The 26,740-nt window shown below is 44.8% G+C and overlaps 1 protein-coding gene across 10 annotated transcripts in view; it reads left to right on the top strand.

Moving 5' to 3' along the window:
* Rbms3 (RNA binding motif single stranded interacting protein 3) overlaps positions 1-26,740 on the top strand; it is a 1,312,983-nt gene that overhangs the window by 775,848 nt on the left and 510,395 nt on the right. For all 10 annotated transcript variants that reach the window (XM_085828159.1, XM_085828156.1, XM_085828158.1 and 7 more), the window contains one exon: positions 7,874-8,031. In XM_085828159.1, coding sequence (XP_085684285.1) covers positions 7,874-8,031 — 158 coding nt within the window. The remainder of the gene's footprint in view (positions 1-7,873; positions 8,032-26,740) is intronic.

Below are 26,740 nucleotides of genomic sequence, written 5' to 3'. Positions count from 1 at the left end.
GGCTGAAATTGGGTGGCTTGTCTGAGATACTCATTTAGCTACATTTGTAATGGCTCACACGCACTGGATTCACACCGTCACCCTCATCTGAGGCTCTTACAGCTGCACTAATGGCTGCTGCCCCTCCTATCCTGCCCACTCTCTCAGGTTGTGTCCTCGCTCCATGCGGAGAGGTACGCAGAAGCAAAGTTATATGGAAATTAGCTCTATCTAGGAGAGGAGTCCAACAGTCACCACAATATTCTACCCCGAGCAATGGACTTCTTGTGTATGCCATCTAAATAATGTATGGTTTAAGGAGGTCTGTATTCATTTCTATAGTATAGATTGAGTTGGCATGTCAACCCCATGGGAGATGTTATCCCTTGAGTGGATAAAAGACTACGAATTCTATCGTGCTGGAGATGAATAAAAACAAATTGGGTAGACCATCCGCAGAACAGACTGCTATGTGCCGGAGTCCTTGGCTTCTCCAAACCACCAGACCAACTGCCACTGGGTTCTGCCAGCGACCAGATGCCGGCAGTAGAGCTGACTGCAGCTTGGCACCAAAACCCTGGGATTCCAAGCCAAGGAGAACTGCATGCAAAAAATATTTAACATTCTCTTTGCAAAAGATTTATGTTTCCAATCCAATGGGAGAAGTATGTTTTAGACTCAGTCTGACACAGATGAAATATTCTCTGATGTCTTGGCTTCTGAGTGTAGAGGCGTGGGGGAAATCAGGAGTGCCACATGTACTTAAGACTAAGGAGCTGACTTTGGGTTTGGAGTGAGCTTCCCCCACCCCGCCCCCACAATGAAGTAAGTTAGTTAGACTAGGTAATTAATATCACTGTTCTTTGAAGAGGTTGTTTTGACATTTCAAGGGAAGGGGTTATGTTTGTGTAGTGTCCTGGTTTGCCCCTCTTATTCAGAGTCCATCTGGAAATCTTGGAAGACATTTTTTGATTGTTAAAGCTTTGTGCAGAGGATGATATATCTGGCTTCTAAATGGAGAGCAGAGATAGTATTTGAATCTCCAACAGTGCATGGGGCAGCCACATACAACAAAGCAATGTCCTTCCTACAGTGTCTGTGGTAACAGAGTTGAGGTACCTTCAATTAAAACATGTCACAGCCCCTTGCTGTTAAGTATTCAAGAACTGCAGTGGCATTACCTAAAAGAAGTTCTTCTTTTCCCCTGACTACTTGACTCTGTCGATGGGAAGGCAGCGTTTATTAGACGGTATCCACTACTTCCTTCTAGACAGGAACGCCTCACATTCAGCTGTAGTGTGCATTCAAATCACAGCAAGGAACTCTCTTGGCAATCCTGCTCATCTAGCCAGGCATTTTACAAGAATGTGAGAGGGACCTGAGGTGGAGACTGCAGTTGAGGCACCAAACTTACTAAGTGAGTCAGCATCTGAAAGTGAGCCCCATCACCCTCACCCCCCATCCCCTGGTCAGTTCATCTTGTTAAACAACCGAATCCGAACAACTGAACTCACTTGTTTGATATCACATGAAAAAAAATCATACCTGGTTCTGATGGTGACGTCCCCTTTAGACATTAAATGTCAAGGTGACTTCATTTATATTCTGATGGGAGGGTTGGTTCTGCTTCTTTTGGCTGGTAGCCACCCTCTGCACCAACGCTACTCATACCTGACTGCCTCAGAGCTCACACCTGGCCCATCTCCCTGGTGTGACTTCCAGGAAGAACCTTCATCTTTGTGTGCATCACAAAGAGTTGAAGTTTAACCCCGCATGTAGGGCTTCTGAGATCAGTCTCCTTAGGGTCAAACCTGGGTCCCAACTGTGTGACCTTGAAGAGGTCATTCTTCCTTTCTTCACTGCCTGTTTCCGCCTTGGCAAAATGAGGGGAATATCATTTATCTCACTAGGCTCAAGGTACTGGTGCATCATTTAGCAAATGTTTAGCACCACATAAAATGCTGCCTCTAAATGTCTTTCTTCACTGTCATTTTAAGAATAGTGTCTTCTTCCTAAACAGATGCCATAGTTGTATGGAACCCTCTAAAGAAGAAACTGGGAGGGATGCTCTAGTTGGCAGTCCCAGTATGTGATTAGCCTCTCTTCAGTGACCCCCTGATGACTCTCTACCAGGGTTCCCATCAATAAAAAACCAAAGAAAAGCCTGTGGATTTGTGTACACACCAGAAGTCCTCTCTCTCCTTAAAGCTGCTGCCCAAAGCCACACATTCAAACATCTCCTACTTCTACTGCTTCTAACTGTGCTGACTCGGCAAATTCATCCCCCTGTCACAGCACAGTGATCAACTGCTCAGGAACCACAGACCATAAGTCCTCCATAAACCTAAATGTGATTTATAGACTACGGCTTTGAACAATATAGCAAAGTCAATTTTATCTGAAGGAAAATATTATTTTACTAACATTTTAAAAATCCCCTTCTTGGTGGCTCAGGATGATTTAAAATCTAATCAATGATAAAATTCCAAATCCAGCAGGAGACAAAGAATGAAGGATAAAGTGTAGCTAGCCACTTTAATCAAGAAACCAGTTCCTAGATACATTGACATGGGGGGGGGGTTATTAACATTCCTCCCATTCCCTTCTCTCTCCTCCCTCCTCTCTCCTCCCTCCCTCCTCCCTCCTCCTCCCTCCCTCCTCCCTTCTCCCACTCCTTCCTCCCTCCTTCCCTCTTCCCTCCCTCCCTTCCTTTTTTCTTTCCTTCCTCCTTATTTCTTCCCTTCCTTCCTTTTTCTTAAGATCCTGTGGTTTTATTATCTGTATTTTGGCAGCCAGAGCATACAAAATTGCTCTTGGTTTTCACAAATTAATTCATGTAGGCTGTGCATTTATCAGGCGTTCTGGGAACCTTCTTCAACTTGATGTTGATAAAGGAAAGTTATTTTGAAAAGGGGCGGGGAGGAAGGAATTTATAATTTTTGAACACAAAGAACAATTTGCAATTCTTATGGCTATTTGAATCATGGGGTATCCCTGAAAGAATAATGAACCGTCAGAGACTAGGAAGGGCTTCTGTAGTAAGTGTTGAGATCTACTGGCTCTACAACAGAGTGACTCCTCTCTTTGGGCAGAATTTCTAGAGATTTTGAGCAGGAAGTTGACAGAAAATCACCTTTACTATTACATGTACCCACCCCGCCCCCATGACCCAGAACCCTCCCATTCCTTTGTAAGAAACAAATACATACATATCTGGCTGATGAGATGATTTGGCTGGTAAAGGGCTTGTCACATGAGCATGGGAATCTGAGTTTGGTTTTCCAGAACCCACAGAAAATGTCACTTATGGTAGCCTGTGCCTGGGGCCTTAGCACTCAGGACTAAGGGTCAGGAACAAGGAGATGCCTAAAACTCATTGGCCAGCTAACCTACCTGAATAGTGAGAACTTCCGGTTTGGGTTCAGTACGAGATCTTGTTTCAAGATGGAGGACAATTAGAGAAGACACTGAAGATGGACCTTTAGCCTCCACGTGCAACTCCACATGGTACATGTGACAAGCATGCACGTGTGTGCACAATAACAACCAGTACACCCACCATACACCCAGACACATGAACACAGACACACAGACACCTTCCCATGAGAACACACACACATATACACACACACACAACACACACACACACACACACACACTCACACACACTCACAGACACACACTCACACACATACACACACACACACACACACACTCATACACACACATGCACACACACACACACACACACACACACACTCACACACATAATTAACGCCTCACCTTCTTTTCTATGCATGCAACTTTCCTGTCCCTTTCTTACCTTTGTTTTGCCTTAGCTTTTTTATTCCACTGGGTCCTTTGGCTCTGTTAGAGGACACATGGATCATTGTAGGCATGATGCAATTTGCTAAATGGTGTCCTACTTATGGAAATGCCCGCAAAGAGCCCTGAGGGAACAGAAGAATTAACTAAGCACGTATTGATCATGTCATATCTGCTGCTTTTCTCATTTGACCAGTCCAGGACTCAGTCTGGTCTCTCTTGATCTGTGATATAGAAAGCTGAAGACATTCTTTAGGTTCCATGGTGGTTTAAAAGCGAGGCAACAGCAGGCAGTGCTTGAAACAAAGTCTCATTTTAAAAGAAACCCCAGTACAGTGTGGAATTTAAGGAATTTGGAGAGAGAGGGGCCTTGAGAGTGGTGGCAAACAGCTTTGAAAACTGCCCTGCCTGGGAACTGTTACATAGGGTAGCACTTGATAAGACCTACCATGCGCTAGAGACCTGGACACTACTCTAGGAAGCACCAAAAGCACCTACTATGTACAATGTAAGCTCAAGCACCGAGGAGTGTCTAAGGAGGGCCACAGCATAATCAAGTCCAGAAAACAAGTTGACATTTTATGTTTTAAAAATGTTCAAGTCTTATGCACATATTAAATTTTAAGAAGGCAGTAGATATACTTCACTGAATGCACAGACCCCTGTATTCTTCTACATAAAAATATGGGGGGGGGGATGGAGATGAAAGTCCACAGCAATAATGCTGATCTTGCATGAGGCAGAGCTAAAGAAATGGCTGGGACCATGCTCATTGTGGGAGGTGGTAGCTCTTGCCTGCATTCCTCTGCGATTTGCTTGCTTGCTCTTCTCCTGCCCATCTCTTACTTCCTCACTCTTTCATTCTGAGCTTGCACTTGACAACTCTGTCTTCTCCTTTGGGTGTCCCTTGTCTATCCAGTGAAATGCAGGCCTGTATAAGGGAACAGGAGAGAAGGGTGAGCAGACAGGATACCTGAAGACCAGATGGCACACAATCAGACGAGGACAAAGACTAGGAATTCAGAGGACCGGGTGGCTGGCTGTATTCTGACACCTGCGAGGAGGGAAGAGATGAACTCAACACCAAGTTCTTTGGTGGGAGGCAGTGTACAGGTTAAAAAAAATGATGACTGGGGGCTGGTGATGGGGTGGTTTCAGGTGTGGGGGCTGGGGAAGGGTATGGAAACCAGTACAGTGAGACGCACTGTACCTTGAGGTCCTGAATCTTAAGCAGCATTACCATATAGTGGCTTGTAAATATAAACCAGGGCCGAGCTGAGACTTCAAGAAGTGTAAGGCAGATGCTATAGCAGGAAACCAAACTGAATCCTGTGAACACATCTTCTTGTCTCCCTAACTTCACCATCATGCTTATTCATCTTAATTGCATATAAAGATATAACCTAAAGATTTATAACCACCTCCTGTTTATCTCATACAGGCTAGGTGATTTGAGCTAGGAAATTCAAGATGGGGGTAGACTTTAAGAAACTGAGCCCAACACATCGATACAAACCAAGTTGTGAATGCTAGGAAGGAAAGTGGCCATGTGGTGCTGCGTTTGAAATGAGAAGCATCAGTAAGAGGCAGTGAAGCAGGGGTAGGAGCAAACATGGAGGGAGGGAGCTTCCCATAGTGATGGAGTCTGGTCCAGGAAGTGACTGGAGAGGAGGAAGAAGCAAGTGAGACTTCAGGACGACTTAGTGAAGGGTGGGCTTTGTCTCAGTTCAGTGGGAGTAACTGCAGAGGGATGTCCTCTTCGTCTATGGGCCTGAATGCCTGTCCACTTGGCCAGGTCGATTTTGGTGTTTTATTTTGCTGAGAATGAGATCGTAATGGCATAAAGTATAGTTTGTCACCACGGCCTCCCATCATGCCATTGAGTTAGCCCTTGCATTTCTTCCATGACTTGGGTGTTGAGTAGCTTGATGCTGTCTGTATTAGGTGCTTTCCCCATTGCTTTGACACAAAGAAAAGCAACTTGAAGAAGGGAGGGTTTCCTTCCGCTCATAGTACAAGGGTACACGATCGTCCACTATGGGGAAGGACCTGATGCCAGCAGCTAGAGAAGCTGATCATAGATGCTGTAGCATCTATGGTTAGGAAGCAGAGATGAATCCTGGGGCTCGGCTCACTGTCTCCTTCTTATCCTATCCTGGGATGATTCCATCTATGTTCAGGTTGGGCTTCTCACCTCAGTTAACCCAGTTTAGAAATCTCCCCCCAAAGACTCGAGGGATGCTTATCTCCCAGGTCAGTGTAGATCCCATCAAGTTGACAATCAATATTAGCCACCACATTGTTTGTATAAGTTCATTCCGTTACTGAGCTCCAAGCTTACTACTTGATAATCCTCAGTGCAATAACTCAAGTCTTTAGGAGAGAACCCAGCTAAGTTTTCTCAGTAGAATAATTTGAAAGACGTAATGATTTTTATTGATGTGTGTTGTATGTGTCTATATGGGGTAATGACACCATCTGTGTGTAGTTGATAGTAGGGTCTGGAAGAAGGCATCAGGTCCCTCAGAGCAAGTTATGTCCAATTGTCACCCTCCATATGAGTACTGGAAACTGAGCCTGGATCCCTGCAAAGGCAAGGGACATTTTTTCACCACTGAGAGCCCTTTCTTTAACCTCATCCACTTGTCTTGAAGAACCTGCTCACTCATCCCTGCTTTTGAGTGATGTTCTGGATTCCAAGTGACAAATACGTTGTTCTTGATAGTAGCACTGTCAGTAGTGATGGTCTAGCCACAAATACCGAAATATGCCTTTGTCAGTGGTTCTCGTGAGCTGCTCGCTTACAGCTTAACAGGCCCGTGACCAAGAGAGCTCTCATATCTTGTTCATGTTAATGAGATTGCTGTTCTTTAGAGAGGTTAAGCTGCCATCTAAAGGTCACCCAGCCAATCAGAGAGGCAGGAAGAACCCAACCCAGGCCTTCTGTGTGATTTGAGATCTGGAGATGGCCTGCATGGAGAGAGATGAAATAAAATAAGTGATACATTTACTAATTTTGATCCTTCTAAGTGTAATTACCTTTATGTCACACATCCCCAGCTTTGTAAAGCAGGTTTGTTATTCCAATTTTGACATAGAATGTTTTAACTGATTAACGTAGTGGAGAGGCCTAAAATGGAGAGAAGCCCCAGCATGCTCAGAGCACCTCAGGCAGCACCTCAAATGCAAAGAATAGCTGCCATTAGAGTCTGGCAGGCAAAGGCTGCTCGCTAACAGTGAACAGGACAGTCTTAATGCATGAATCCATCTGGTCAGTCCCGGTCTCTAGGGTCGGATATTTCAAATTGGTTATGACCTTTTGAAGCAGGTCTTGGTGGAACGCAGCTGAAGAGTGGAAAATGGAGCTGAGATGGATAGATTTGCTCGCTCACTCGCTCACATGCTCATTCATGGGACCGGGATGCCTAGAGTGGTCCCCACACACCTATGACTGTGCTCTACCATGGGAGAAGGAAACCAGCAGATAGAAGTTTTCTTTGGAGAAAAGGAGTGAACCAAAGAGTAGGGAAGATAAAGATGTCTGGCTGTCAGAAGCAAGGTGGAGCACCAGAGCTGACCATCTTAGTGCAGCAGGGAAGAAGGTGACATGCCAATTTAGAAGCATAGGGAGAATCAGTCTGGTGAGGGACAGAAGCAAAGCTGAGGGTGTCGGCCAAGAGTGCCTGCTAGTTCATTGTCTGCCATGCATGGCTGTGCTGATCCAAATGTTGGTCCAGAGGAGAGGAAAAGCAAGGGATGTTGATGTTCTCAGAGTGGTATGGAACGTGGTATCGGTGTGTATGTGTGTGTGTTTGTTTATGTGTGTGTGTGTGTCTCTGTGTGTGCTTGTGTGTGTATGTGTTTATGTGTGTGTGTGTGTTTATGTCTGTATATGTGTGCATGTTTGTGTGTGTGCATTTGTGTAGTGTCTATGTGTATGTGCATGCACATACTTGCGTGTGTTAGAGAGGGCAAGCAGCTTACCTTTAGTGAATGCTTCTGACCTGTGACTAGGCTCTGGCTTCTGCTTGTCCAGTAACGGTTTGTTTTGTTTTTCTTCTGTTTGCAGCAGTCCTATGCACCAGCTCCCCACCCCATGGCTCCTCCCAGCCCCAGCACAAACTGCAGCAGCAACAGCAGCGGGGAACAGTTGAGTAAGACAAACCTATACATCCGAGGACTTCCACCAGGCACCACTGACCAGGACCTCATCAAGCTATGTCAACCGTAAGTGTCCCGAGGCTCCTTGGGCCTGTTCAGATGCACATATCACCTGTGGACACCCCGGGGGGCTGCTGTACCCACTGCAGACTCAATGATGAGGCCTCTTGTACATAAGTGTGTGGGGGAGGGGAGATGTAGATTTGGGGTCTTGCTCCAGCTTCCTTCAGGGAGCAGGGTTTGGTGCATGACTATAGAGGTGTGTTGCTTGAACAGATGGCTTAGGGACTGGAGCGGAGACATGTGTATTGACCCTGAAAGTCAGAGAGTGACAATAGAGATGTGTCCTTCACTGATAAAGCTGGAGACAGGGGTTGGTGATAGATGGCTATGGTCATGGAAGGAGCCACATTAGAAAGAGGTGTCAATGATGCAGGTGATTGCAAGATGCCATCCTGCCTGGGCACCCAAGCTTTCCTAGCCATACTTGGTAAATGCAGGCATAACCAGGACCAGATCATTGGCCCTTTAACCTCCTTAGAAATAGCTATTCCCAAGCCTTGTAACTCTATTTTCCATCCAAGCCGAGAACCCTCTGATGGAGTCCTTCTGTATTTCTCAAGATAGATAGAAATAATTGAGTTTTCCTCCTAAAACATTTTCATTAATTCCTTATCTATAAGCACACTTATTATCATCAATCCCATGTCTGTGAAAATATGTTAACTCTACATGGGTTAACCCAAGAAATAAACTCAGTAACAAATTGTGGATTAAGAACCACAGGCTGGTGTTTTTAGCTTTTCCTCCTATTATTTTCAAAATATCATCGAGTCAGATATTGGTGATTTGATTATCTCACAATATTTTTAAATTTGGGAGAAATTACTCCTCAGTTTCTTCCTGTCTCCTTTGTAAGCAGGTTGCTGTTAATCCTGTAAGGTTTCCAACTTCTAAACTATCAGAAGGAGAGAACACAACAGGCAGGAGAGAACACAACAGGCAGGAGAGAACACAACAGGCAGGAGAGAACACAACAGGCAGGAGAAAACACAACAGGCAGGAGAGAACACAACAGGCAGGAGAAAACACAACAGGCGGGAGAAAACACAACAGGCAGGAGAGAACACAACAGGCAGGAGAGAACACAACAGGCAGGAGAGAACACAACAGGCAGGAGAAAACACAACAGGCAGGAGAGAACACAACAGGCAGGAGAAAACACAACAGGCGGGAGAAAACACAACAGGCAGGAGAGAACACAACAGGCGGGAGAAAACACAACAGGCAGGAGAGAACACAACAGGCAGGAGAGAACACAACAGGCAGGAGAGAACACAACAGGCAGGAGAGAACACAACAGGCAGGAGAAAACACAACAGGCAGGAGAGAACACAACAGGCAGGAGAAAACACAACAGGCGGGAGAAAACACAACAGGCAGGAGAGAACACAACAGGCAGGAGAGAACACAACAGGCAGGAGAGAACACAACAGGCAGGAGAAAACACAACAGGCAGGAGAGAACACAACAGGCAGGAGAAAACACAACAGGCGGGAGAAAACACAACAGGCAGGAGAGAACACAACAGGCGGGAGAAAACACAACAGGCAGGAGAGAACACAACAGGCAGGAGAAAACACAACAGGCAGGAGAGAACACAACAGGCAGGAGAAAACACAACAGGCAGGAGAAAACACAACAGGCGGGAGAAAACACAGCAGGCAGGAGAAAACACAACAGGCAGGAGAGAACACAACAGGCAGGAGAGAACACAACAGGCAGGAGAGAACACAACAGGCAGGAGAGAACACAACAGGCAGGAGAGAACACAACAGGCAGGAGAGAACACAACAGGCAGGAGAGAACACAACAGGCAGGAGAGAACACAACAGGCAGGAGAGAACACAACAGGCGGGAGAGAACACAACAGGCAGGAGAGAACACAACAGGCGGGAGAGAACACAACAGGCAGGAGAGAACACAACAGGCAGGAGAGAACACAACAGGCAGGAGAGAACACAACAGGCAGGAGAGAACACAACAGGCAGGAGAAAACACAACAGGCAGGAGAGAACACAACAGGCGGGAGAAAACACAACAGGCAGGAGAGAACACAACAGGCAGGAGAGAACACAACAGGCAGGAGAGAACACAACAGGCAGGAGAGAACACAACAGGCAGGAGAGAACACAACAGGCAGGAGAGAACACAACAGGCAGGAGAAAACACAACAGGCGGGAGAAAACACAACAGGCGGGAGAAAACACAACAGGCGGGAGAGAACACAACAGGCAGGAGAAAACACAACAGGCAGGAGAAAACACAACAGGCAGGAGAAAACACAACAGGCAGGAGAGAACACAACAGGCAGGAGAGAACACAACAGGCGGGAGAAAACACAACAGGCGGGAGAAAACACAACAGGCGGGAGAAAACACAACAGGCGGGAGAGAACACAACAGGCAGGAGAGAACACAACAGGCAGGAGAGAACACAACAGGCAGGAGAGAACACAACAGGCAGGAGAGACCACAACAGGCGGGAGAGAACACAACAGGCAGGAGAGAACACAACAGGCAGGAGAGAACACAACAGGCAGGAGAGAACACAACAGGCAGGAGAGAACACAACAGGCGGGAGAGAACACAACAGGCAGGAGAAAACACAACAGGCAGGAGAGAACACAACAGGCAGGAGAGAACACAACAGGCAGGAGAGAACACAACAGGCAGGAGAGAACACAACAGGCAGGAGAGAACACAACAGGCAGGAGAAAACACAACAGGCAGGAGAGAACACAACAGGCAGGAGAAAACACAGCAGGCAGGAGAGAACACAACAGGCGGGAGAGAACACAACAGGCAGGAGAAAACACAACAGGCAGGAGAGAACACAACAGGCGGGAGAGAACACAACAGGCAGGAGAGAACACAACAGGCAGGAGAGAACACAACAGGCAGGAGAGAACACAACAGGCAGGAGAGAACACAACAGGCGGGAGAAAACACAGCAGGCAGGAGAAAACACAACAGGCGGGAGAGAACACAACAGGCAGGAGAGAACACAACAGGCAGGAGAAAACACAACAGGCGGGAGAAAACACAGCAGGCAGGAGAAAACACAACAGGCGGGAGAAAACACAACAGGCAGGAGAAAACACAACAGGCGGGAGAGAACACAACAGGCAGGAGAAAACACAACAGGCGGGAGAAAACACAACAGGCGGGAGAGAACACAACAGGCAGGAGAGAACACAACAGGCAGGAGAGAACACAACAGGCAGGAGAGAACACAACAGGCGGGAGAGAACACAACAGGCAGGAGAGAACACAACAGGCAGGAGAGAACACAACAGGCAGGAGAGAACACAACAGGTGGGAGAGAACACAACAGGCGGGAGAGAACACAACAGGCAGGAGAAAACACAACAGGCAGGAGAGAACACAACAGGCAGGAGAGAACACAACAGGCAGGAGAGAACACAACAGGCAGGAGAGAACACAACAGGCAGGAGAAAACACAACAGGCAGGATCGAGTTGCCTTCATTATGAATTGAAAAGCTGAGAGTTCATATCTAGACAACAGGTAATGGCAGACAGATATAAACAAACATCCAGAAGGTCATAGCCAGAAAGTCAGTTGATAAACAATAGGTGGGTTTAGATAAACACAGCCTGTTGCTATTGTCTGCTCGATTTGTGCAAGATGTGGTATGGAATTGTGAGGGAAAAATATTTACTTTGAAGACTGTTTGCTGGCGTTGCGCAGGATGGAGCTCTGTAGGAAGGACATTTACTTAGAAGGCTTTAGCTTTCAGCTCTCTGATGTTAGGACTACCATGGCAGAGGCATGTGGATACACACTTGTTAATTTTTGTTTTACAAAATATACAGGGGTTGAGAACCAGAAAGTAAATTGTTGGTTAGAAAGATCTGTAATATTTTGGAAAGTAAGGTCTTTGAAAATATCGAAATTGTTGGCTTTATGATTAGGCATGTAGATAAATTCCATTTTCATTAGATCATACTTGAGTCATATTCATAAGACACATTTTCTGGGTAGTTTGTAGAGATTCTGGTTGTTCTGTGTGTTCTGTGGTGTTCTGAGTCTGAGAGACTCTGCTTCACTGGGTCTGGAGAGGAAATCAAGAGGTGAACATTTCCCACAGGCCCTCTCATGTAGCAGATGCTTTCAGGCTCGTCTGCAAAATTCTTCTCTCATGGACACATGAGGACCACTGGCTTCTCTGGTCCAAAGCGTCATTGTGCTGATGTGGACAAGCAGGGATGTCCACTCAGACTGCCTCAGCCCTGGTGTGGTCATTTCCGTTTCCTCCTTACAAAGAGTGAGTTGCACCTCAGCCAGTAAAGTGCTTTTCTTTACAAGTGTGAAGACCTAAGTTCCCCTGACCTTGAACCCATGTAAAAGACCAGGAATGGTGGTACACACTTGTAATCCAGTTCTAGGTAGATCAAAATAAAAGGATCCCTGTGGGCTACGTGGGGTGTGGTGGAAGAGGGTGGAGGAAGAGAGCCTCCATCCCACCAGAGTTCCTCCTGTGCTCTGGGCCAGTGGACTCGGGAGGATTGCTGGACGCTTTCCACTCAGCCTCAGGTGGGCATCTGGCTGTGTGAAGCTACTGACCCCACTTGGTGGGGGACAGACAAGGCAAAGCCCCCGATACCAGGGGCCCCGGGGTGACACCCTCAGCCCTGGGAATATGGGAGAGAGGGCAGAGGGAGAGAGGTTCTCACACAGGTGAGAGTCCTTAGTCCAGGCCTTAACTGGAGCACAGGAAGGCCTTCCATCGGGAGATTAGAAATGTCTCATTAGAGGAAAGCCTAGCCCATCGCCCAAGCATAGAGGGCCTTGATGAACAGAGACAGTCTATGGTTTTAGAGCTTTATTATAGAAAGGCAGGAGGAAAGATAAAAGGTAAAAGAGAGAGAGAGACCAGCCATGGCCAAGAGGAGAGAAGGGGGAAAGAGAAAGAGAGAAGAAAGGCTAGAGTAAGAGGGAGAGAGAGTAAGAGAGTGAGAGGAGAGGATGAGGAGAGAGCAAGATGGGTCCAAGCAGCCGCTGTTATGGTGGGCTGTTATCTTAGTGTTGCTAGGTAACTGGGAGGAGTTTAGCCTGAAGGTCAGAGGCTTGGGACATTATCTACCTGACTATTAGCCACAGCTTCTCCTGTGGGGATTGGGGGGGGGCAGTAACTTTGACAGGAGCCTTGAGTCCAGGAGACATGAGGGAACACCTACCGTCCCATGTAGGTGAATTATCACCACCAGGTTCTACCAGGGTTCAGACCTCAGCTCGCCTGGAGACTAGGCAGTCTGTGTATAGCCCAATGGCCCACAGATCCCCAGGGCCAGACAGCTTAGCCTACATGACAGGCTCTAGGATGATTCATGAGCTTAACCTTCTGGCCTCCACACGGATGCATACAGGTGTGAACATGCACCTTACAAACATACATACACACATGCATATGAGCATGCGCATCACACCCCCACTCAAACACAGACAAGTGGGTGGAGTTTTCTTTCTCTAGATTTTTTTCTTTGTAGTATTTGAGATGTGCTGAAACTGTCTCTGAACAATGAATGCATCAGAACCCATTGTTCAGTATTCTAGACGTCTGGGAGAACTTTGCTACAGATTTGGTGGCTTGGACTCAGCCATGGTTGGGAATGTGCGTAATGTAGGGACTGGCAAAGCCCATACATAAGAGCTTTCTGGAACTTTCATTTTACTGAAGAGATGGTTCGTGGACATGCCACTGTGGCTGCAGCAGAGCGCAGATCTCTGTCAACGTCCATCTCTGCCAAGTGCTGCTGGTTATTTTAGAAATGGAAAGTTTTACCTAAGGCCCATGTTGGCTGGAAAGACATGGTGGTCAGGAATAGACATCTTGCTGATGTTTCTAATGTATATTTGAGACATTGCAAGGATGTTACAGAAGCAGAAAGCAATGGTTAGCCATACGCACTCATAGTTGCTGGCTCATAAGACTTAGCCAATGGTCAGATTACTGTAAAAACATTTTTGAGTACTCTAGTCACTGAAGTGATTACGACCTGGTATTAATTGCTTGTAATATTTTCCTTAGAGAATAGTTACGACTACTCAGAATAGTAGAAGTAACCGTGTATGAAGATATCTGGCTCCCACACCCATCCACAGGGTGTGTCAACAGTGAAGTCTGTGGCCTTAGGCAATTCAAAGAATGGATTTGAACTGAAGCTATTTACATTTCTTTAACTCTGAACTCTCTGTGGGTGAGGGCCTCTTTGGGAACTTGCCTGTGTCTATCCTGTGTCTCTTTCTCTTGTTTCCCTGTCCAACATTGGCACAGCCTCAGCCTGGGGTGATGAACCACTCTAAGAGCTGCTGGCTGGGAGTGCTCTTGCTGAGAGACAGACACAGCTCGTTTGGAAAACCTTGTCTCCTGTCTTGCAGCCTTAGTTCACCTGTGGGGCATAGTATTTGTTTGCATTGTTTTCAAATTTTACACTTCTACCCAGGATCCAACATTTTAAGATATGAAAGAAGGTATTTGAGAGATTTTTGTTTTCTGTTTTGAGACAGTGTCCCATGCATTCAAGGATGGCTTCAAATGCGATGTTTAGACCAAGATGCTCATGAACTTCTCTGATACCCCCGCCTCTGCCTCCTAAGTTCTGGAATTGATCACAGGTGTGCACTACCACACCAGGTTTATGTGGTGTGTGGTAGCAAACCCAGGGCTTTAGGCACACTAGACAAACCTACCAGCTGAGCTGGGCCCCCGGCAGTATTTGCAGGGTTATGCAAACGTTCTGTGTTCCCAGTTACCATGCTAATTCCTGTGAAGTTACAGGTACTTCTAAAGTCAATACACCTCATGTGTCAGGAAGTGTAATGACTACTAATATTGGTGACAATAAAATGATAGGAAACAGATACTCAAAAGCATCGTAAATATATTGAATTTTCTGGTATTAGGATATGGTACCCCTATGAATGTTAATGTATAACAAGATGATATGAAAGAAAATAAATGCAGTATATATACTTCAATGTGTAATATGAAAAGAAAATTTTAATGATACCCGCACCCTCCATGTTCAGATGAGAAGTAAAAAGAAATAAAGGAAAAAGAGATAAAGCTGAAGGATAATCAGGAGGACAGATTTTTTTGCTCTATGGCAATCTCCAGTTATAGCCATATCTTAGATAAGTGCCCGGCCGAGCATGTTTAGTAGGAAAGAGCACCTTTTGTATCTCTTTAGAAAGCTCAAAATAGGGACTACACTTACCCAGGTTCTCAGCAAGGAAATAGTTATAGGACAGACATGGTCTTGCATGCCTGAAATCTCAGCACTTGGGAGGAGGAAGGAAAAGGCAGAGGAATCATGGATATCCTTGCCAACATAGAAAGTTAAATGCTAGTCTACGTGGCATGAGGACATGAGACCCTGTTTAACAATAGTAACAATAATAAAAACAAAAAGCAATCAAGGCAAGGATGTATTTACATAGCACTTCTAGCATGTTGGTGGTGACACAGTCTAGATAAAGCCTCTGCCTTAACTCAGCTTTCTTCTACTGGGAAAAGAGAAGTGTGGATTAAAGCAGCATTTGTCTTGAAATAAAAAGATAGCCCTACATTCAGGAATGAAGCCCGACATGTCTTACTTTATAACATGCCCTCAGACAGTCACCACTGAGGAGACAACAATTAAGATCATAAGGGTGAATCAATTTGGTGAGGAACAAAGGGAGGGGCATCTCAGGCAGAGGGAACATTTTACTTGCAGACTCCATGTCTGTCTGAAACCCTGCAAGGACAAGAGCTTGAAAAGGTCAACGTGGCCACAGCGAAGGGCAGCTGACCTCAGAATACAGTGAACCTGCAGCACAGAGGGGAACAAGACCTCTCTGTAGAGGAAGCTGCAGTGTGGCCATAGACAATCTCATGTTTGGAAAAAAAAGGTACCCTTAGCTGCAGAGCGAGGAGGAGGTCCTTTGAAACTGCTGACCATTAAGAATGGGCGTGATTGAAGAGTCAGTTGGAAGCAAGATTGGCCAGCATCCACAGAAGGTGGGAGAATGAGTGTTGGATGGTTGTGATGGCAGAACCCTTGTCTGGGAGCAAAGATGTACTGTGCACTCTTGTGCTGGTCCTGGGGGCTGGATTTAGTGTCCTGTATAACTAAGGTGAGGCTGCGTTCCCAGTCACTTCGACTTTACTTAGAAACTCTGTTTAGACTTTGCTTCTTTGCTGGCCTACGACTCTTCCTGTCAACCAAGGGGCCTTGGATTTGCAATCCTACTGTCCCAGGCTCCAGAGTAGCTGGGATTATAGACTGCACCACAGTCCATAATTGTATTCATATTGCTTTAATTAAAAAGCAAAGTAAAACAAGGCATTGAGAGTCCAATAGCTTCAAAACAAACAAACAAAAGGACAGGAATCAGCAAATATAAAAAAAATAGATCCAACTCATTTGACCTTTATTTAGTCCCTGTCTCTTGCCTGTCACAAATGGGCACGCAACATCCCATAAAACAGCCAGTGGTTGATGTAGTGAAGGCACCCAATGCAGACACAGTGAAGATTGACAGAGAAAAAGACTAATTGACCCCAGGAGCTCTCAAACGCTGGTACACTTTAGAGTTACCCAGCCAGTTAATCATACATACACTGATGGGGTGGGCTACCAGGTAACAATGATCATGGGTGGACACTTCAATCACATGGCCTCTGCTTATCACAAGACAAGCAATTCAGTATGGCACAATCTCATCACATTTCAGAAGGTTGCAGTGATTTTAGGTGGCAGTGATTTTTGGACCAAATAAAAGTTAGGTGATAAAATGAGTTTTCAATCCTTAAGTTGAATCTCTCCCTCAAAGAAATGGGCAACTTCCTCTCCACTTCCTGTGTCTCTGTCTGTCTCCCACTTCTCTCTCTTCCCCTCTCTCCCATTTCTCCCTTCCTTCTTGTCTTCCTTTTGCATTTGTCAAATGGTCTAACGCATTGTGTAATGGACTCTCACTGGACCTGGATGCACTAGGCAATCTGTCTGCCTTAGAGCTACACCCCAGTCCTGCAATTGGTTAGTTTCTGCTGTATAATCAGAGCCACATTTTAGAAACACACTGGAAAAGTAAAATTAGGCATTAATCACGATGGAAGAATCATGAATGTATCTACAGTTTTTATGTCTAGCCTTTCTTTTATCTAACTGTGCAAGTCACTTATCCATTTGAATTAGAAGAACCATTTCAGAATCAGGCGTGGCTAGGCATAGCTGCAATCCCAGCACTTGAAAGGTTGAGGCAGGAGGATCATCTGGAGTTCAAGGCTAGCATGGACCACGTGGTGAGACCTTATTTTAAAACGAAAACAACAGAGAAGAGCCCTAGACAGTTGTTGCCAGGTTGTAATCGGCTCACCTGACCTTCCCTGAAACATCCAGTGAATAGTTCTGCTAAGATGTGAGCAAGTTGCTGCTGAGAAGAGCCAGCTGTCCTGCCCTTCTGTTCTTCCAGTGAATGCTCTCCCTGTTCAAGTTCCAATACCCTAAAATTGTCCCCTTTACAAATGAGACTGTGAATGTCACTTTCTCATTTAACAAGAGAGGAGATACGCCCATCTTGGGAAGCTAGCAGAACAGAATGAGCATGTGCTCAGAGCTGAAGGGTCTGCAGGAGCTAATCTCCTCGACTTTTATTCTGCCTCCCATGTCCACGTACAGTGTGTACTGAACACTGAACAGGAAGAGCGGCTCCCGGGCCATTCAGCTCCAGCGCCAACGAGTCCATTACACACCGTGTCAGACAGTTTTGACAAATGGGCTGACACAATCAAACCTTTTATCAATTTAAAAGTAACCCTGTCACAGTATCCGTCAAACTGCTGAGATACCACAAAAGAAAAACAAGGAGCACATGGGTAACTGAGGGAATAAGAGGAGGGATGTGTCTAGGAATCCCTCCCTTCTTTTTGCCCATGTGTCATTGAAGATTTAAAAGTCCCTTCTAATAAGACGCAAGGAAATTTATTAGCCGCTTTCTTCAGCAGGTCACACTCAAGTTACACAGCCGCTTCTGAGGCACCATAAATCTGTAGTGGCAGGTGTGGGTGGAGGTGAGTTCTAGAATCTTTGAACCATGCTTGTGTCTTATAAAGGAGAGGACCCTAAAGGCTGAGGCTGAGATCCCTGTGTCTGCCAGGCTCTGACAGTTGGCTCCATCATCAGTCATATTTTCCTTTAGGCAAGATTAGCAATCATCTCTTGTATGCTAGACATGCCATTTGATTAGTGCCTCGTGACTAATTGGCATTAATAATGTATTGTTATGAGTATATATACTAGTAAGGGCATTAATGGTGGGACTAGGAAGATAATTCAGCCAGAGAAGCCCTTGACATGCACACATGAGGCCCTATTTTCAGTCAACCCCCATGCAAAATAGCTAATCTCCTCAACTTTTAAGGCATGAAGGCTGAGTACTTGTAATGTCAGCATGGGGGAGGCAGAGACAGGAGATCGGGGATCTTCTGACTGGCCAGCCTAGCCTATTCGGTGAGCTTCAGGATACTGTGACCTGTTGACTAAAAGAAACAATGGGAAAAGCTAAGGAATGGGTACTTAAAGTTGTCCTCCGGCCTCTAACTTCATGTGCACACACGTGTACCTACCCACACACACATGCAAATAAAAGAAAAATGAGTTGTGTGAGGATCCCATGCTGTGTCCTCTGCTAAGCCTGTACATCATTTTGCCCAGTGCTCAGGTTACCCCTCTCACAGGGACGTCATTTCTGAGTAAATCAGTCAAAGGAGGCTCAGAAAGCCTAGGGAACAGGAACAAGTTCTGACAGAGCTCAGATTCAGTGTCGGACTCTTGCTTCAAAGCCTTTACTCACAACATTCAAATCATCCATGCACTAAGATCATCATTTGTAGGTCCCTGGCTCCGTTGGCTGATGTGAGAATTCCCAGAGAGCTTTGAAAGACTCGAGCCTCTAAGAGTGTGATCTTGAGACATCATGCAGGTGTCTGACTCAGAAACCATGGGATCAGCTTGGACATTAAGATTTACAAAACACACTCAAGTGAGTCTAATGTTTAGCAAAGCAGATACTCCTGGGGCCAATAATGTCCACAGCCATCAGAAAACCTTTTTTTTTTTCTTTTTGTCATAGGTAATTTTTGTGTTATATGCATGTATGTGCACATGTATTTATATGTACATGCATATCTGTGCACGTAGAGAAGGGAGAGGCTGATATTGGGCACCTTCCTCTATACCTCTCTACCTTAATTTTAGAGACAGGGCTTCTCCTTGAACCTGGAGCTGGCTGTTCAGGTTTGACTAGCTGGACAGAGACCCCCAGGGTCATCCAGATGCCAGCTTCTGGACCCTAGAATTTCAGACAGATGCTGCTTCACCCAGCTTTTTACGTGGGGGCTGGACAAACTCAGGTCTTCCTGCTTGTGAGCCAGTGCATTGCCCCGTGAGCCAGCTCCCCAGAACAGAGTCTTCTGATTCAACCGAAGCCGTTGTTTCTGGATGCTTACCTTGCCAGTGCTTACTGCGGTCTGATATCCAAAGGGCTTGTGATTCTAAAAATAAATCCATGTGGTTCAGAAGTCTGGGGACATACTAAAAATCAGTATCATCCTTTCCCATTGTTATTTTCACTACTTTGATGAGAAAGGTCTGTTTTCTTTTTCCATTTTGTTTTTGTTGCTGTTGTTTCTGGATAGCGTCTCCAAGGTATTCCAGGCTGGCTAGAGTTCACTGTGTAGCCCAGGCTGGCCTCAAAATCATATCAATCCTCCTGCCTCCACCTCTGAAGTGCTAGGGCAGCAGGCACGAGCCACCAGCTCGGGCTCTGTTAAATGCTTTCTTATAATCTATTTGGATATTTCACTAAGTTGCCCACAGCTGATAATGAATGCTCTTTCCTGGTTAGCTTGAGTGAAGAAGAGAAGAGAAATGCATATTGAGAGCATGGTGGCCGTGGCCCACAGAAGACAAGGGCACAGGAGGGTGTGGCCAATCCATTCTTGAAGTGCTAAGTGGAAGACTGGGGCTTGAGAAGATGTGGAGATGCAGGCGGGCACCGGAGGGACATGCAGTTTAAGGGCTGAACTGGGATATGTTCTGGCTTGTCATTTGCCCAGTGATTACCAAAGTTTGCAAGTCTGTAAGTCCTTCTTAGACCTGGTCAAGTGTGTTAGATTCAGGAGACATTTTGGAAATGCTTTGACAGAATAAACGGAATCATCTGTGTCAACAGGACAGGAAAATGATAGAGAGGAAAATTAAGAGAAATTCCTCAACACTTGGCTTGGGTCTCTAGAGAAAGTTTAGATCCATTTATTAGCAGGAGGATTGTGGAAACAGGAATTTGGGGGAGAAAGACATCAAAAGGTCTTCTAGTCTTGTCAGTTTTGAGGAATGGTTAGACAATTAAAAAAACTCTGTGCCATCAGTGATTATAAATAAATAAATATATACATAAATAAAAGAGAATGATACCAGTGGTCACATGATATACATCAGTAGTATAATATAATCTAATTTTCAGTCAAAGGTATAGAATTGGAGTCCTAAAACTTATAATTGGCTTTTAAGCCCATGGTACTATAGTACCTCACAGACCCTGGGCAGTATTCTGCGCATTTGGCTTGTGAGTACATTATAGGACCTATATGAAGTCGGTTTTATAACTCATGCCCACCTTCAGTTTATAAATGAAAAAAACAATGTACCGAATAAACCACATGACCTCCCTGATATAAACCGCCATGAATTGGCAAGCACAGGTTTGTCTGTTCATTCGTCATTGATGTGAAGGTCTCATGTAGCCCAGGCTGGCCTTAAATGTGATGTATAGCTGAGGATGACCTTGAGCTTCCGACCCTGCCCTTCCCCCTCCCGAGTGCTCGGATGATGTGTGAGGAGCATTGCATCCAGCTTACCATAGGGTTAAAGAGCGGTAGGGAGCTGTACCCTGATCTGTAGCCACCGTGTATGAAGCCAGGGCAGAAAATGGCCTCCCGCCTCAGTGTTCTGTGGCTCAGGGAAGACAGAAGAGGAATCTGCAAAGAAACCATTAGCAATGCCGAGAGAAACGAGAAGAGGGCTAAGTGAGAGAAGTGTGGGGGTTTTGTTTGTTTGTTTGTTTGTTTGTTTTTGGATTTTTTGAAAAAACACAGGGACTCCACATAAGCAATACTGTTGGGAAGTTATGACCAGATCAACAGAGAAGTTACACTTGGACTAGGGAGCAGCAGGTCTTCTGCAAATTGAGCCAAGGAAATCTTTGCAGAGTCAGGTGCTAAAAGCCTTTGGAGTAGGTCACTGCCTGCCAGTCCTTTGGAGTGGGTCACTGCCTGCCAGTCCTTTGAACAAAGCACTTGCCTCTCTTTTGTGCCTCAGCTACCCTTGACTCCTCCCACGTTCCAGCCTTTCTGGCTTCTCTCCTCAGCTCTATCTCTCTGTGTCTCTTTCTCCCTCCGTGGCTCATTCTGCCTGGGTCTCTGTGGCCCTTTCTCTCCTCTATCCCTCTTTCTCTGTATCTTCTCATCCTGTCAATTTCCACTTCTTCTTCAACTGAGCTGTACCTCTGTCATTTCTGTGTCCCCAGTTTCTAGCACACTTCAAGGCATTTAAATGACAACGGATAAATATTTAATGGCCGATTGAGCCTGAGTTCATCAGTTATATAAAAATTATTTTATTGGACGGGAGAAGCAGGGCAGACTTTGAGCTAACAGTACGAAGTGTAGGTAATGGCATTTTATGTTTGACACCACATCCAGCATCATTCTACCAGAGTGAACGAAAACAGATATCGAATGTGAATCTCTTTTACTGAGGAGATCTCAAGGAGTGTTTGGGAAGGAAGCCCCAGGGTACCCTGAGTCACATGCACTCAAAGAACCATATAAAGATCAATGGTTTCCTCGCTCACTCACTGTGACTGCCGAGACAAGAAATAACCATTTGTTCTGGCTGAAGCCACCAGGTTTCAGCTGTCAAAGCTCACCTTGCCTGTGCTCATGCTACAAGCGATGCGCAGTGACGTGGATTTGTGGAAGTTTCCAGAATGCTCTCAGCACTGCAGATTTCCTTCAGGTTCTCTTGGCAACCAGTGGTATTGGAAGCACGCCCTCAGAGAGAGTTGATGAAAGGACACACAACACGTTCTGTGCATCCGATGCATTGAAAGTGGAACCCTTCTATGTGAGGCCTGACAACTCTGTGATCTACATCCATTGCTTCTTTGGACTGAGAGTAAATGACCCGTGTGAGGCATACTTTAGAAACTGTTTTCACTTCTCACCTGCTAACATAGTCATTTTCCTCTAACGCTGGTAACTACCTGAGAAATATAAATACTTGGTTTGATGTAGTATAAAATGCCCCCAAGAATTTTATGCAGTAGATGTTGTTTCAGGCAGGGTTGAAAAGATGGTTCAGTGATGAAGAGAATTTGCTGTTCTTGCAAAAACAGATAGATGGATAGATAGATAGATAGATAGATAGATAGATAGATAGATAGATAGATAGATAAATTCAGGTCCCAGCAACCATGTAGTGTCTTCACAACCATCAGTCACTCCTGTTCTAGGGCATCGACACACCCTCTTCTGACCTCTGTTGCTATTGTATGTGTGATACCCATAATTTGTTCAGGTAAACACAAAAAAACTAACTATCTAACTAACTAACTATCTAACTAAGTAGATAGATAGATAGATAGATAGATAGATAGATAGATAGATAGGTAGGTAGGTAGATAGATAGATAGATAGATAGATAGATAGATAGATAGATAGATAGATAGAAAGACAGAGGAGTGAATAACAAATGTATAAGTGAATACATAAATACATCTTTAGATTTCTTGCTCTTGCTTTAGGGTAGTTTTACTCACCTGTTTGTTTGGGTCGAGTTTCACAATATAGGCTAAGTTGACTGTGAATTTAATACAAAACTTAGGCTGGCTTCTAACTTGCCATCCTCCTGCCTTAGGCCCTGAGTTCTGGGATTAATAGAGTCAACTGACTCGGTTAGAATCCAAATCAATATTGTTAAAAAGTAAATGTGAAACATTCTCTTTAAGATGTTGGCTTCGCTGATTTGAAAACAAATGTACATGTTTAGCCAATGTAGTAATGAACGTGCGAAATCTTCCCATCAGTCTATAGCAGTGGCTATCCACCTGTGCTTGTGTCCCCTTTGAGATCCTGCATATTAAGTGTTTACAATTCCTGTGCTATGAAATAGCAAGGAAAATAATTTTATGGTTGGGGTCATCACAACATGAGGAACTGTATTAAAGGGTCACAGTATCAGAAAGGTAGAGAAACATTGGTCTAGAAGATTATTGTTTAAATATAAACTTATGCTAGGCAACTCACAGTTTAAAGTCATGCTAACTATGAAAGCGAAGAGATTAGCTATTAGGTTGGCTTAATTGTGAGTCTATTATAGCTTCCTAGTAAACATTTACTAGCTATAGAACCTTGGCCAAGACGTTAGACCCTGTAAATCTAATAATGAGTGGTGTATGCTTAGTCTTTAATAAATGCCAGCTTAATGGGTATATAAATAAGTACCAGTCATGTACATAACGGACATTTTTAACTGTAATTCATAGTTTTAAAGATTAGTGTATTTTCATTGTATGCAAGTGAGTGTTCTGCCTCATGTATGTATGTGCACCACTTGCATGCCTGCTTTTAAAGAGCCCAGAAGATGGTGTCAGGGTCTCGGGGCATGCCTGTAGGTGAACCCAATTTAGACAGTCCTCCACTGAGCCTCTGTGCCCAGGTGATTCTAGGCTGTGTCGGGTTTACAGTGACGGCTAATCATCACCATGACTTTCTAAGGACCTCCTTCATGGTAGGGCAGCCATGGTGGCTGGGGTGAAGGCTGATCACAGTGTATCTTCAGTCAGGAAACAAAGAAGAGAAGAGGGCTTGAACTATAAAATCTTAAGGCTCACCCTCAGCAAACCACTTCCTCCAGAGAGACTTCCCCCCCAATCTTTCAAATTAGTGCCACCAACTGGGGCTCAAATGTTAAAACACATAAGCCTTGGGGGGTGGGAGGCATTTTTTTTTGCCTGTTTATGAATCATTCACTCATTTCAATTTATTCATTTAACCCCAAATTTTCTAATGATTTTGGTTTAACTGAAAGTGAAAATTTGCATTGCATAGAGAAATGTTACATTGCTGTCCAAAAGCCACCCACAAACATAATTTACAATGCAAAATAACCATGCTCCCTGCTCAGTACCCTACCCAGTAAGCCATCAAGATGTTTCAAAATAGTTCTATTCAATGACTTCTAATTTCTTAGAAACCAGAGACTTAATGCTTCTTTTTTATCCTCTTAACTTTATCAGCTCTTAAACTTCTCCTTCTGTTTATTATTTGATTTTATTTTTCTCCTTCTCCTTCTCCTTCTTCTCCTCCTCCTTCTTCCTTCTTCCTCTTCCTCCTCCTCCTCCTCCTCCTCCTCCTCCTCCTCCTCCTCCTCTTCTTCTTCTTCTTCTTCTTCTTCTTCTTCTTCTTCTTCTTCTTCTTCTTCTTCTTCTTCTTCTTCTTCTTCTCCTCCTCCTCCTCCTCCTTCCTCTTCCTCTTCCTCTTCCTCTTCTTCTCCTTCTTCTCCTTCTCCTCCTTCTCCTCCTTCTCCTCCTTCTCCTCCTTCTCCCTCCTCCTCCTCCTCCTCCTCCTCCTCCTCCTCCTCCTCCTCCTCCTCCTCCTCCTCCTCCTCCTCCTCCTCCTCCTCCTCTTCTTCTTCTTCTTCTTCTTCTTCTTCTTCTTCTTCTTCTTCTTCTTCTTCTTCTTCTTCTTCATAATACCAGCTCTAGAGTAAACACTCCCCCAAGCCAACAACCACAAATGCCTATATTCTTCTTGCCAAGTCTTAACAGGTCGTCAACGGCATGCCTATCTTGCTCACTGAGCCATGAAAAGAAACCATATTTATCTTTGTTTGAAGGAATGCAAGCATTTAAGAGATGTTACAGAAATCAAGTTGAACTGAGTTATTTCCACAGTAATGTGTAAACCTCCTGATCATCCTAGTTCCTAACTCCCACTTTTTTTAATCCTTTACACCTCCACTCTAGTAAACTACTCTGTGAATCACTTCGCCTCCTCCTTCTTCCTCCTGTCCCTAAGAAACATGTTCAACCAGGGCTCCTCATAAGTAAAGACCTCTGTGTTCCTCTATGCTTGCACTTATACTAAAACATATTTTAGTAGGGTAAATCATATTGTCCAAAAAGATGGTCTTGCCTGGAGTAAACGTCACTATGCTATCCAGTTTCATCTTCTTCCTTCTGAAATGGGGGTTATGATACTGCAGTAATATGGTTCCTGTGTAAATGGATTTAGATGATAAATGTAAAATACTCTGTACAGCATTACCACTGTATTCATTCAGTCCAAAGTTATATCTTGTTCTCGACATCTTTTAATTTACCTGTATTTGAGTGTTTGCCTGCTTGTATACATGCATACCTTGTGCATGTAATACAAGAGAAATCCAGAAGACGTTGTTGAATGTCATGCAACTAGAATTACAGACTGCTGTGAGCCTCCATATCAGTACTGGGAACTGAACCCAGATCCTCTCAAAGACTATGCTTTTAACCACTGAATCATCTTTTTGGGGGGCATTTTACATTCAAACCGCAAAGCAGCTGTCGTCAGTAAATGACATCAACAGTACCTGCTTCAGGATCGCCTGTCCACACTCATGGACGAAGATCTTTTGTCATAATCCCTGAGTGACTAGAAAACCAGTGAACGACTTGGAATATGCTGACTAAACAGCATGCCTACAGTCTACAAGTGCTATGGTCCCGTACTTCATAACTCATCAGGAGGCAGTGTCAACTGTCTATATTAAAGGAAAAGCAAAACGCTTCCACAGGGGCGTTTAGTTTGTTTTCATGTCCTTTCTTCTTAAAAAAAAAAAAAAAAAAGTGAGGAAAGACAAAAAAAAAAAAAAAAAAACCCTGTTCAGAGAAATGATGAAATTTCTGCAATCCTGAAGTCATGGTTGAGATAGAAGTTCCCAATTCCTGGCTGATAAATATGTACACAGTAAGGGTTTGTCTTTTCCATCTCCCACCATGTGTGCGAGCAGCCTCAGTTCTCAGGAGGGTAGAGAACCTGTCAGGGCTCCACATTGAGAAGCTTTAGGGAGAGGGGGGTTTGGGGGAGTCAAGTTGGCATCAGCGATTTTTAAATTATCTCCAAAACAATGGCATTGCAACTAAAGACCTTATTTATTAGCTTTGGAGTTAAAGTGCATACATTCACTACCACTAGCACATTGCTTTATAGTTACTCTAGCACCAAAGCAGCCACTATTTTAGCATCCTGGATAAGAACATTAAACAACATGTGACATATTTCTAAGACAGAGATTATCTGGGGGGAATGGGCCCCAGTGTGGCACCCCACACTCTGAGTTTTCAGCCTTTCCAGAGGGGTTAGCTCTGCAGGGACTGGACTTGGACTTGGTTTTCTTCCTCTGTTTTATTTTTTTTTGGGGGGGGGGTCATTTTTCTTTAAGCCACAGTCATTTTAAAATTCCAGCTTCTCACCTCCGTGTTGACAGATATGGGAGCAGCATGTTTTATGCTATTTCACTCAATTGAGAGTTTTTCAGGCAAACCCAGAGAAGCCAACCATAGCCCCCAGGCTGGTGCCAGGAAGAAAATCAGCTGCACTGGGCA

The sequence above is a fragment of the Mus caroli genome, unplaced genomic scaffold, assembly GCF_978045245.1.
Source record: "Mus caroli unplaced genomic scaffold, Mus_caroli_1 scaffold_11, whole genome shotgun sequence".
In the NCBI taxonomy this organism is placed as follows: Eukaryota; Metazoa; Chordata; class Mammalia; order Rodentia; family Muridae; genus Mus; species Mus caroli.
This window is presented reverse-complemented; position numbering and strand designations above follow the sequence as displayed.